At 40.1% G+C, this 15,648-nt stretch overlaps 1 protein-coding gene across 1 annotated transcript in view; it reads right to left on the bottom strand.

Annotated features, from left to right (window-relative positions):
- LOC139748816 (sphingosine-1-phosphate lyase-like) overlaps nt 1-15,648 on the bottom strand; it is a 194,993-nt gene that overhangs the window by 173,281 nt on the left and 6,064 nt on the right. The window contains exon 2 of the mRNA XM_071662247.1: nt 11,687-11,851. Within this exon, the coding sequence (XP_071518348.1) occupies nt 11,687-11,851 (165 nt within the window). The remainder of the gene's footprint in view (nt 1-11,686; nt 11,852-15,648) is intronic.

Genomic DNA, 15,648 nt, shown 5'->3' with positions numbered 1-15,648 from the left:
GGTACCTCCAGAACAAGGTACTGTACCACTGATAGGGCAGGTACCTCCAACACCAGGTACTGTACCACTGAGAGAGCAGGTACCTCCAACACCAGGTACTGTACCACTGAGAGAGCAGGTACCTCCAACACCAGGTACTGTACCACTGAGAGAGCAGGTACCTCCAACACCAGGTACTGTACCACTGAGAGAGCAGGTACCTCCAACACCAGGTACTGTACCACTGAGAGAGCATGTACCTCCAGCACCAGGTACTGTACCACTGAGAAAGCAGGTTCCTCCAGAACCAGGTAATGTACCACTAATAGGGCAGGTACCTCCAACACCAGGTACTGTACCAGTTAGAGAGCAGGTACCTCCAACACCAGGTACTGTACCACTGAGAGAGCAGGTACCTCCAACAAAAGGTACTGTACCACTGAGAGGGCAGGTACCTCCAGCACCAGGTACTGTACCACTGAGAGAGCAGGTACCTCCAGCACCAGGTACTGTACCAATGATAGGGCAGGTACCTCCAGCACCAGGTACTGTACCACTGAGAGAGCAGGTACCTCCAACACCAGGTACTGTACCACTGAGAAAGCAGGTACCTCCAACACCAGGTACTGTACCACTGATAGGGCAGGTACCTCCAACACCAGGTACTGTACCACTGAGAGAGCAGGTACCTCCAACACAAGGTACTGTACCACTGAGAGGGCAGGTACCTCCAACACCAGGTACTGTACCACTGAGAGAGCAGGTACCTCCAGCACCAGGTACTGTAACACTGAGAGAGCAGGTACCTCCAGCACCAGGTACTTTAGCACTGATAGGGCAGGTACCTCCAACACCAGGTACTGTACCACTGAGAGAGCAGGTACCTCCAGAACCAGGTACTGTACCACTGAGAGAGCAGGGTACCTCCAACACCAGGTACTGTACCACTGAGAGAGCAGGTACCTCCAACACCAGGTACTGTACCACTGAGAGAGCAGGTACCTTCAACACCAGGTACTGTACCACTGAGAGAGCGGGTACTCCAACACCAGGTACTGTGCCACTGAGAGAGCAGGTACCTCCAGCACCAGGTACTGTACCACTAAGAGAGCAGGTACCTCCAACACCAGGTACTGTGCCACTGAGAGAGCAGGTACCTCCAGCACCAGGTACTGTACCACTGAGAGAGCAGGTACCACCAACACCAGGTACTGTACCACTGAGAGAGCAGGTACCTCCAGCACCAGGTACTGTACCACTAAGAGAGCAGGTACCTCCAACACCAGGTACTGTGCCACTGAGAGAGCAGGTACCTCCAGCACCAGGTACTGTACCACTGAGAGAGCGGGTACCTTCAACACCAGGTACTGTACCACTGAGAGAGCAGGACACTCCAACACCAAGTACTGTACCACTGAGAGAGCAGGTACCTCCAACACCAGATACTGTACCACTGAGAGGGCAGGTACCTCCAACACCAGGTACTGCACCACCGAGAGGGAAGGGTATCTTCAACACCAGGCACTGTACCACTGAGAGAGCAGGTACCTCCAACACCAGGTACTGTACCACTGAGAGGGAAGGTATCTTCAACACCAGGTACTGTACCACTGAGAGGGCAGGGTATCTTCAATACCAGGTACGTACACACTGATAGGGCAGGTACCTCCAACACCAGGTACTGTACCACTGAGAGAGCAGGTACCTCCAACACCAGGTACTGTACCACTGAGAGAGCAGGTACCTCCAACACCAGGTACTGTACCACTGAGAGGGCAGGTACCTCCAACACCAGGTACTGTACCACTGAGAGAGCAGGATACCTCCAACACCAGGTACTGTACCACTGAGAGAGCAGGTACCTCCAACACCAGGTACTGTACCACTGAGAGAGCAGGGTACCTCCAACACCAGGTACTGTACCACTAAGAGAGCAGGGTACCTCCAAAACCAGGTACTGTACCACTGGGAGAGCAGGTATCTCCAACACCAGGTACTGTACCACTGAGTAGGGTACCTCCAACACCAGGTACTGTACCACTGAAAGAGCATGGTACCTCCAACACCAGGTACTGTACCAATGAGAGGGCAGGTACCTACAGCACCAGGTACTGTACCACCGAGAGAGCAGAACCAGGTACTGTACCACTGAGAGAGCAGGTACCTCCAACACCAGGTACTGTACCACTGAGAGAGCAGGTACCTCCAACACCAGGTACTGTACCACTGAGAGAGCAGGTACCTCCAGCACCAGGTACTGTACCACTGAGAGAATAGGTACCTCCAACACCAGGTACTGTATCACTGAGAGAGCAGGTACCTCCAGCACCAGGTACTGTACCACTGAGAGAGCAGAGTACCTCCAACACCAGGTACTGTACCAGTGAGAGAGCAGGGTACCTCCAACACCAGGTACTGTACCACTGAGAGAGCAGGTACCTCCAAGACCAGGTGATGTACCACTGAAAAAGCAGGTACCTCCAGCACCAGGTACTGTACCACTGATAGGGCAGGTACCTCGAACACCAGGTACTGTACCACTGAGAGAGCAGGTACCTCCAACACCAGGTACTGTACCACTGAGAGAGCAGGTACCTTCAACACCAGGTACTGTACCACTGAGAGAGCAGGTACCTCCAGCACCAGGCACTGTGCCACTGATAGGGCAGGTACCTCCAACACCAGGTACTGTACCACTGAGAGAGCAGGTACCTCCAACACCATGTACTGTACCACTGAGAGAGCAGGTACCTCCAACACCGGGTACTGTACCACTGAGAGAGCAGGTACCTCCAACACCAGGTACTGTGCCACTTAGAGAGCAGGTACCTCCAGCACCAGGTACTGTACCACTGAGAGAGCAGGCACCTCCAACACCAGGTACTGTACCACTGAGAGAGCAGGACACTCCAACACCAGGTACTGTACCACTGAGATAGCAGGTACCTCCAACACAAGGTACTGTACCACTGAGAGAGCAGGTACCTCAAACACCAGGTGCTGTACCACTGAGAGCGCAGGTACTCTCCACACCAGGTCTGTACCACTGAGAGAGGAAGGTACCCTCCAACACCAGGTACTGTACCACTGAGAGAGCAGGTACCTCCAACACCAGGTACTGTACCAATGAGAGAGGCAGGGTACCTCCAACACCAGTACTGTACCGACTGAGAGGAGCTGGGTACCACCTCCAACTCAGGTACTGTATCACTGAGAGAAGGTTACCTCCAACACCAGGTAATGTAACAACTGAGAGAGCAGGTTCTCCAACACCAGGTACTATAACACTGAGAGAGCAGGGACCATCCAACACCAGATACTGTACCACTGAGAGAGCAGGTACCTCCAACACCAAGGTACTGTACACTGAGATAGCAGGTACTCCTACCCAGGTACTAGTATCCACCTGAGATGGCAGGTACCTATCCTAGCACCAGGTACTGTACCATGAGGAGCAGGTACCTGCTCCAGCACCAGGTACTGTACCACTGTAGGAGCAGGTACCATCCTACAGCCAGGTACTGTACCACGGAGAGAGCAGGACACTCCAGCACCAGGTACTGTACCACTGAGAGAGCAGGACACTCCAGCACCAGGTACTGTACCACTGAGAGAGCAGGACACTCCAGCACCAGGTACTGTACCACTGAGAGAGCAGGTACCTCCAACACCAGGTACTGTACCACTGAGAGAGCAGGACACTCCAGCACCAGGTACTGTACCACTGAGAGAGCAGGACACTCCAGCACCAGGTACTGTACCACTGAGAGAGCAGGACACTCCAGCACCAGGTACTGTACCACTGAGAGAGCAGGTACCTCCAGCACCCGGTACTGTACCACTGATAGGGCAGGTAACTCCAACACCAGGTACTGTACCACTGAGAGAGCAGGGTACCTCCAACACCAGGTACTGTACCACTGAGAGAGCAGGTACCTCCAACACCAGGTACTGCACCACAGACGACTCCTTGGATCAGATCCAGATAGTTGCAATACTTGACATCAAGGATTAGGATGAGGTACAGATCTTCCTTGTAGGTACAACTCTGTGTTGGTAATGTGATGTACCGTTATAACCTGATGGTACATAACACAGCAACCAACCATTTGCCAGGGAAAAGTACATATATATATAAAGGTATACTGCATAGCGGACTTCACCTGATGAACATGAGTGATGATGAACATGATGACTACAAGGATGAAGATTATTTGTGATGAGGATGAACATGAGGAATGATGAACATGATGACTACAAGGATGAAGATTATCTGTGATGAGGATGAACATGAGTAATGATGAACATGATGACTACAAGGATAAAGATTATCTGTGATGAGGATGAACATGAGGAATGATGAACATGACGACCAAAAGAATGATAAATGTGATAATGATGAACATGACCAAAATGACGATAACCATTTGTGATAATGATGAACATGATCAAAATGACGATAACCATTTGTGATAATGATGAACATGATCAAAACGATGTTTATTTGTGTGATAATGATGAACATGATCAAAACGATAATGATTATTTGTGTGATAATGATGAAGATGAGTTAAATGATGATTATGATTATTTGTGATAATGATGAAAATGACCAAAATGATGATCATGATTATTTGTGATAATGATGAAGATGACCAAAATGATGATCATGATTATTTGTGATAATGATGAAGATGACCAAAATGATGATTATGACTATTTGTGATAATGATGAAGATGACCAAAATGATGATTATGATTATTTTTGATAATGATGAAGATGACCAAAATGATGATGATGACTTGTGATAATGATGATCAAAATGATGATTATGATTATTTGTGATAATGATGAAGATGACCAAAATGATGATCATGATTATTTGCGATAATGATGATGACCAAAATGATGATGATTATTTGTGATAATGATGAAGATGATCAAAATGATGATCATGATTATTTGTGATAATGATGAAGATGACCAAAATGATGATCATGATTATTTGTGATAATGATGAAGATGACCAAAATGATGATGATTATTTGTGATAATGATGAAGATGATCAAAATGATTATCATGATTATTTGTGATAATGATGAAGTTGACCAAAATGATGATCATGATTATTTGTGATAATGATGAAGATGACCAAAATGATGTTCATGATTATTTGTGATAAAGATGAAGATGAGCAAAATGATGATTATGATTATTTGTGATAATGATGAAGATGATCAAAATGATGATTATGATTATTTGTGATAATGATGAAGATGATCAAAATGATGATCATGATTATTTGTGATAATGATGAAGATGATCAAAATGATGATCATGATTATTTGTGATAAAGATGAAGATGACCAAAATGATGATTATGATTATTTATGATAATGATGAAGATAACCAAAATGATGATGATTATTTGTGATAATGATGAAGATGACCAAAATGATGATCATGATTATTTGTGATAATGATGAAGATGACCAAAATGATGATCATGATTATTTGTGATAATGATGAAGATGACCAAAATGATGATCATGATTATTTGTGATAATGATGAAGATGACCAAAATGATGATCATGATTATTTGTGATAATGATGAAGATAACCAAAATGATGATCATGATTATTTGTGATAATGATGAAGATGACCAAAATGATGATCATGATTATTTGTGATAATGATGAAGATGACCAAAATGATGATCATGATTATTTGTGATAATGATGATGACCAAAATGATGATCATGATTATTTGTGATAATGATGAAGATGACCAAAATGATGATCATGATTATTTGTGATAATGATGAAGATGAGTTAAATGATGATGATTATTTGTGATAATGATGAAGATGAGCTAAATGATGATTATGATTATTTGTGATAATGATGATGACCAAAATGATGATGATTATTTGTGATAATGATGAAGATGATTAAAATGATGATCACGATTATTTGTGATAATGATGAAGATGATCAAAATGATGTTCATGATTATTTGTGATGATGATGAAGATGAGTTAAATGATGATGATTATTTGTGATAATGATGATGATCAAAATGATGATCATGATTATTTGTGATAACGATGAAGATGATCAAAATGATCATGATTATTTGTGATAATGATGAAGATGACCAAAATGATGATCATGATTATTTGTGATAATGATGAAGATGACCAAAATGATGATTATGATTATTTGTGATAATGATGAAGATGACCAGAATGATGATCATGATTATTTGTGATAATGATGAAGATGAGTTAAATGATGATGATTATTTGTGATAATGATGAAGATGATCAAAATGATGATCATGATTATTTGTGATAATGATGAAGATGAGTTAAATGATGATTATGATTATTTGTGATAATGATGATGAGCAAAATGATGATTATTTGTGATAATGATGAAGATGACCAAAATGATGATCATGATTATTTGTGATAATGATGATGACCAAAATGATGATGATCATTTGTGATAATGATGAAAATGACCAAAATGATGATCATGATTATTTGTGATAATGATGAAGATGAGTTAAATGATGATTATGATTATTTGTGATAACGATGATGACCAAAATGATGATTATTTGTGATAATGATGAAGATGAGTTAAATGATGATTATTTGTGATAATGATGAAGATGACCAAAAGGATGATGATTATTTGTGATAATGATGAAGATGAGTTAAATGATGATCATGATTATTTCTGATAATGATGATGACCAAAATGATGATGTTTATTTGTGATAATGATGAAGATGACCAAAATGATGATGATTATTTGTGATAATGATGAATATGACCAAAATGATGATGATTATTTGTGATAATGATGAAGATAACCAAAATGATGATGATTATTTGTGATAATGATGAAGATGATCAAAATGATGATCATGATTATTTGTGATAATGATGAAGATGACCAAAATGATGATCATGATTATTTGTGATAATGATGAAGATGACCAAAATGATGATCATGATTATTTGTGATAATGATGAAGATGAGTTAAATGATGATGATTATTTGTGATAATGATGAAGATGACCAAAATGATGATGATTATTTGTGATAATGATGAAGATGATCAAAATGATGATGATTATTTGTGATAATGATGAAGATGATCAAAATGATGATCATGATTATTTGTGATAATGATGAAGGTGACCAAAATGATGATGATTATTTGTGATAATGATGAAGATGATCAAAATGATGATTATGATTATTTGTGGTAATGATGAAGATGATCAAAATGATGATGATGACTTGTGATAATGATGATGACCAAAATGATGATGATTATTTGTGATAATGATGAAGATGATCAAAATGATGATCATGATTATTTGTGATAATGATATTGACCAAAATGATAATGATTATTTGTGATAATGATGTTGACCAAAATGATAATGATTATTTGTGATAATGATGAAGATGATCAAAATGATGATGATTATTTGTGATAATGATGAAGATGATCAAAATGATGATCATGATTATTTGTGATAATGATGAAGATGACCAAAATGATGATCATGATTATTTGTGATAATGATGAAGATGACCAAAATGATGATCATGATTATTTGTGATAATGATGAGTTAAATGATGATTATGATTATTTGTGATAATGATGAAGATGATCAAAATGATCATGATTATTTGTGATAATGATGAAGATGAGTTAAATGATGATTATGATTATTTGTGATAATGATGATGATCAAAATGAGGATAATGATTATTTGTGATAATGATGAAGATGAATTAAATGATGATTATGATTATTTGTGATAATGATGAAGATGACCAAAATGATGATGATTATTTGAGATAATGATGAAGATGACCAAAATGATGATCATGGTTATTTGTGATAATGATGAAGATGACCAAAATGATGATCATGATTTTTTGTGATGATGATGAAGATGACCAAAATGATGATGATTATTTGTGATAATGATGAAGATGATCAAAATGATGATCATGATTATTTGTGATAATGACAAAGATCATCAAAATAATGATCATGAATATTTGTGATAATGATGATGACCAAAATGATGATCATGATTATTTGTGATAATGATGATAACCAAAATGATGAACATGATTATTTGTGATAATGATGAAGATGACCAAAATGATGATCATGATCATTTGTGATAATGATAAAGATGACCAAAATGATGATCATGATTGTGATAATGATGATGATCAGAATGATGATCATGATTATTTGTGATAATGATGAAGATGATCAAAATGATGATCATGATTATTTGTGATAATGATGATGACCAAAATGATGATGAGTATTTGTGATAATGATGAAGATGACCAAAATGATGATCATGATTATTTGTGATAATGATGAAGATGACCAAAATGATGATCATGATTATTTGTGATAATGATGAAGATGAGTTAAATGATGATTATGATTATTTGTAATAATTATGAAGACGATCAAAATGATGATCATGATTATTTGTGATAATGTTGAAGATGATCAAAATGATGATCATGATTATTTGTGATAATGATGAAGATGACCAAAATGATGATCATGATCATTTGTGATAATGATGAAGATGATCAAAATGATGATCATGATTGTTTGTGATAATGATGAAGATGACTAAAATGATGATGATCATTTATGATAATGATGAAGATGATCTAAATGATGATCATGATTGTTTGTGATAATGATGAAGATGACCAAAATGATAATCATGATTATTTGTGATTATGATGATGATGACCAAAGTGATGATCATGATTATTTGTGATAATGATGAAGATGACCAGAATGATGATCATGATTATTTGTGATAATGATGAAGATGATCTAAATGATGATTATGATTATTTGTGATAATGATGAAGATGACCAAAATGATGATGATTATTTGTGATAATGATGAAGATGACTAAAATGATGATGATTATTTGTGATAATGATGAAGATGAGTTAAATGATGATTATGATTATTTGTGATAATGATGAAGATGACCAAAATGATGATGATTATTTGTGATAATGATGAAGATGATCAAAATGATGATCATGATTATTTGTGATAATGATGAAGATGATCAAAATGATGTTCATGATTATTTGTGATAATGATGAAGATGAGTTAAATGATGATCATTATTTGTGATAATGATGAAGATGATCAAAAAGATGATCATGATTATTTGTGATAATGATGAAGATGATCAAAATGATGATCATGATTATTTGTGATAATGATGAAGATGACCAAAATGATGATCATGATTATTTGTGATAATGATGAAGATGATCAAAATGATGATCATGATTATTTGTGATAATGATGAAGATGATCAAAATGATGATCATGATTATTTGTGATAATGATGAAGATGACCAAAATGATGATTATGATTATTTGTGATAATGATGAAGATGACCAAAATGATGATCATGATTATTTGTGATAATGATGAAGATGACCAAAATGATGATCATGATTATTTGTGATAATGATGAAGATGATCAAAATGATGATCATGATTATTTGTGATAATGATGAAGATGATCAAAATGATGATTGATTATTTGTGATAATGATGAAGATGATCAAAATGATGATGATTATTTGTGATAATGATGAAGATGACCAAAATGATGATTATGATTATTTGTGATAATGATGAAGATGACCAAAATGATGATTGATTATTTGTGATAATGATGAAGATGACCAAAATGATGATCATGATTATTTGTGATAATGATGAAGATGACCAAAATGATGATTATGATTATTTGTGATAATGATGAAGATGATCAAAATGATGATCATGATTATTTGTGATAATGATGAAGATGACCAAAATGATGATCATGATTATTTGTGATAATGATGAAGATGACCAAAATGATGATATGATTATTTGTGATAATGATGAAGATGATCAAAATGATGATCATGATTATTTGTGATAATGATGATGATCAAAATGATGATCATGATTATTTGTGATAATGATGATGACCAAAATGATGATCATGATTATTTGTGATAATGATGAAGATGACCAAAATGATGATCATGATTATTTGTGATAATGATGAAGATGACCAAAATGATGATGATTATTTGTGATAATGATGAAGATGATCAAAATGATGATCATGATTATTTGTGATAATGATGATGACCAAAATGATGATGATTATTTGTGATAATGATGAAGATGACCAAAATGATGATGATTATTTGTGATAATGATGAAGATGAGTTAAATGATGATTATGATTATTTGTGATAATGATGATGACCAAAATGACGATGATTATTTGTGATAATGATGAAGATGATCAAAATGATGATCATGATTATTTGTGATAATGATGAAGATGATCAAAATGATGATCATGATTATTTGTGATAATGATGAAGATGAGCAAAATGATGATCATGATTATTTGTGATAATGATGAAGATGAGTTAAATGATGATTATGATTATTTGTGATAATGATGAAGATGACCAAAATGATGATGATTATTTGTGATAATGATGAAGATGAGTTAAATGATGATTATGATTATTTGTGATAATGATGATGACCAAAATGACGATGATTATTTGTGATAATGATGAAGATGATCAAAATGATGATCATGATTATTTGTGATAATGATGAAGATGACCAAAATAATGATCATGATTATTTGTGATAATGATGAAGATGATCAAAATGATCATGATTATTTGTGATAATGATGAAGATGAGCAAAATGATGATTATGATTATTTGTGATAATGATGAAGATGATCAAAATGATGATCATGAGTATTTGTGATAATGATGAAGATGAATTAAATGATGATCATGATTATTTGTGATAATGATGAAGGTGACCAAAATGATGATGATTATTTGTGATAATGATGAAGATGATCAAAATGATGATCATGATTATTTGTGATAATGATGAAGATGATCAAAATGATGATCATGATTATTTGTGATAATGATGAAGATGACCAAAATGATGATCATGATTATTTGTGATAATGATGAAGATGACCAAAATGATAATCATGATTATTTGTGATAATCATGAAGATGACCAAAATGATGATCATGATTATTTGTGATAATGATGATGACCAAAATGACGATGATTATTTGTGATAATGATGAAGATGACCAAAATGATGATCATGACTATTTGTGATAATGATGAAGATGACCAAAATGATGATCATGATTATTTGTGATAATCATGAAGATGACCAAAATGATGATGATTATTTGTGATAATGATGAAGATGATCAAAATGATCATGATTATTTGTGATAATGATGAGGATGATCAAAATGATGATCATGATTATTTGTGATAATGATGAAGATGATCAAAATGATGATGATTATTTGTGATAATGATGAAGATGACCAAAATGATGATCATGATTATTTGCGATAATGATGAAGATGAGTTAAATGATGATTATGAGCTGATGACGCAAATCACGACCCAAGAGACAATGAATATTTGTGATTATGAACATGAAAGTCCTTCTGATGATCATGACTCATGAACATGACGAGGAACATGAAGGGGAGGGAGTCTGGGTTGTGGGGTGAGGACATACATTTGAGAAGGTGGTCCATCATGGCCACCGCTGCTGACACACTCCTCTGTAGACCACGACCACGGACACGGCCCGTACACCACTCGCTGTAGACCACGACCACGGACACGGCCCGTACACCACTCGCTGTAGACCACGACCACGGACACGGCCCGTACACCACTCCTGCAAAATAATATTATGTTCACCAGCTGTACGTACATCACGGGATAACCCCCCCCCCCCCACCAACTGTGCGAATTATCATAGAAATGATCTCCACTAACTGTATGAATTCTTACAGAAACGATCTCCACCAACTGTATGAATATCAGAGGGATGACCCCACCAACTGTACGTGCATCATAGGGATCAACCCCACGAACTGTACGTACTCTACTAGGATGACTCACCAACTGTACGTACTCTACTAGGATGACTCACACCAACTGTACGTACATCACGGGATGATCCCCACCAACTGTACGTACATCACGGGATGATCCCCACCAACTGTACGTACATCACGGGATGATCCCGCCTACTATACGTACATCACGGGATGATCCCCACCAACTGTACGTACATCACAGGATGATCCCGCCCACTATACGTACATCACGGGGATGATCCCCACCAACTGTGCGTACATCATAGGATGATCCCCACCAACTGTACGTACATCACAGGATGATCCCGCCCACTATACGTACATCACGGGGATGATCCCCACCAACTGTGCGTACATCATAGGATGATCCCGCCCACTATACGTACATCACGGGGATGATCCCCACCAACTGTGCGTACATCATAGGATGATCCCGCCCACTATACGTACATCACGGGATGATCCCCACCAACTGTGCGTACATCATAGGATGATCCCGCCTACTATACGTACATTACGGGGATGATCCCCACCAACTGTGCGTACATCATAGGATGATCCCGCCCACTATACGTACATCACGGGGATGATCCCCACCAACTGTGCGTACATCATAGGATGATCCCCACCAACTGTACGTACATCACAGGATGATCCCGCCCACTATACGTACATCACGGGGATGATCCCCACCAACTGTGCGTACATCATAGGATGATCCCGCCTACTATACGTACATCACGGGGATGATCCCCACCAACTGTGCGTACATCATAGGATGATCCCGCCCACTATACGTACATCACGGGGATGATCCCCACCAACTGTGCGTACATCATAGGATGATCCCCACCAACTGTACGTACATCACAGGATGATCCCGCCTACTATACGTACATCACGGGGATGATCCCCACCAACTGTACGTACATCACAGGATGATCCCGCCTACTATACGTACATCACGGGGATGACGCCACCATATCTACGCATATCATGGAAATGTCCCCCATCATCTGTACGCAGATCACAGGCATAACCACAACAACTGTACGTACGTCACAGAAATAACCCCCTTCAGTTGTACGTACATCAAAGGGATAACCCCAGCACGTGCATTACGGGGATGGCCACGACTAACTGTAGGTACATGAAGGGGGATGACGCAATCAACTGTACGTATATCACAGGGATGACCCCATCAAATGTACATATATTACGGGGATGACCATCTTCAAATGTGCGTATATCACAGGGATAAACCTCCACCAACTGTATGAACATCACACACATGACCACCGTCAACTGTGCGTACATGACGGGATGACCCCATCAACTATATGTACATCAAAGGGATGACCTTCACCAACTGTACATACAACATAGGGATGACCCCACCAACTTTACGTACATTACGGGAAAGATCCCAAGAATTGTGCATACATGAGGTGGATGAACCCTACCACTAGTACGTGCATCACAGGAATAACTGTACGTGCATTACGTGGATAACCACACCAATGTCAGTACATTACACAAATGATCCTCGCCAACTGTACTGTCATCACAGAGATGACCCACACCAACTGTACATATATCAAGGGGATGACCGCCACCAACTCCACGTACATTACAGGAATTATCCCCACAAACTTCACGTACATCATAAGGATGACTCACACCACCTGTACGTACATCAGAGGGATGACCCTACCAATTGTACGTATATCACACACATGACCCCCCCCCTACCAACTGTATGTACATCACAGGGATGACCCCCACCAACTGTATGTACATCATAGCGATGACCTCCTATCAAGTGTACGTGCATTATGGGGATGACCACCCACCAACTGTATGTACATCACAAGATGACCTATCCACTGTATGAACATTAAAGGGATGAAGCCCACAACTGTATGCACACCACAAGAATGACCTCCACCTGTTTATGAACACCACAAGGGATGACTCCACTCTGTGTGTACACTACATGGATGACCTCCACTCTGTGTGCACACTACAGGGATGACCTCCACTCTCTGTGAGCACACTACAGGGATGACCTCCACTCTCTGTGTGCACACTGCAGGGATGACCTCTACTCTGTGTGCACACTACAGGGATGACCTCCACTCTGTGTGCACACTACAGGGATGACCTCCACTCTCTGTGAGCACACTACAGGGATGACCTCCACTCTCTGTGTGCACACTGCAGGGATGACCTCTACTCTGTGTGCACACTACAGAGATGACCTCCACTCTGTGTGCACACTAGAGATGACCTCCACTCTGTGTGCACACTACAGGGATGACCTCCACTCTGTGTGCACACTACAGAGATGACCTCCACTCTCTGTGTGCACACTGCAGGGATGACCTCCACTCTCTGTGTGCACACTGCAGGGATGACCTCCACTCTCTGTGTGCACACTGCAGGGATGACCTCTACTCTGTGTGCACACTACAGGGATGACCTCTACTCTGTGTGCACACTACAGGGATGACCTCCACTCTCTGTGTACACACTACAGGGATGACCTCCACTCTCTGTGAGCACACTACAGGGATGACCTCTACTCTGTGTGCACACTACCGGGATGACCTCCACTCTGTGTGCACACTACAGGGATGACCTTCATTCTCTGTGTGTGCACACTACGGGGATGACCTCCACTCCCTGTGTGCACACTACCGGGATGACCTCCACTCTGTGTGCACACTACAGGGATGACCTTCATTCTCTGTGTGTGCACACTACAGGGATGACCTCCACTCTCTGTGTGCACACTACGGGGATAACCTCCACTCTCTGTGTGCACACTACAGGGATGACCTCCACTCTCTGTGTGCACACTACATGGATGACCTCCACTCTCTGTATGTACACTGCAGGGATGACCTCCACTCTGTGTGCACACTGCAGGGATGACCTCCACTCTCTGTGTGCACACTACAGGGATGACCTCCACTCTCTGTGTGCACACTACAGGGATGACCTTCACTCTCTGTGTGCACACTACAGGGATGACCTCCACTCTGTGTGCACACTACAGGGATGACCTCACTCTCTGTGTGCACACTACAGGGATGACCTCCACTCTCTGTGTGCACACTACAGGATGACCTCCACTCTCTGTGTGCACACTACAGGGATGACCTCCACTCTCTGTGTGCACACTACAGGGATGACCTCCACTCTCTGTGTGCACACTACAGGGATGACCTCTCTCTCTGTGTGCACACTACAGGGATGACCTCCACTCTCTGTGTGCACACTACAGGGATGACCTCCACTCTCTGTGTGCACACTACAGGGATGACCTCCACTCTCCGTGTGCACACTACAGGGGTGACCTCCACTCTCTGTGTGCACACTACAGGGATGACGTCCTCTCTCTGTGTGCACACTACAAGGATTACCTTCACTCTCTGTGTGCACACTACAGGGATGACCTCCACTCTCTGTGTGCACACTACAGGGATGACCTCCACTCTCCGTCTGCACACTACAGGGATGACCTCCACTCTCTGTGTGCACACTACAGGATTACCTTCACTCTCTGTGTGCACACTACAGGGATGAC

Source organism: Panulirus ornatus, chromosome 5 (genome assembly GCF_036320965.1).
Source record: "Panulirus ornatus isolate Po-2019 chromosome 5, ASM3632096v1, whole genome shotgun sequence".
Taxonomy (NCBI): Eukaryota; Metazoa; Arthropoda; class Malacostraca; order Decapoda; family Palinuridae; genus Panulirus; species Panulirus ornatus.
The sequence above is the reverse complement of the archived record's forward strand: the minus strand, read 5'-3'. Positions and strand labels throughout refer to the sequence as shown.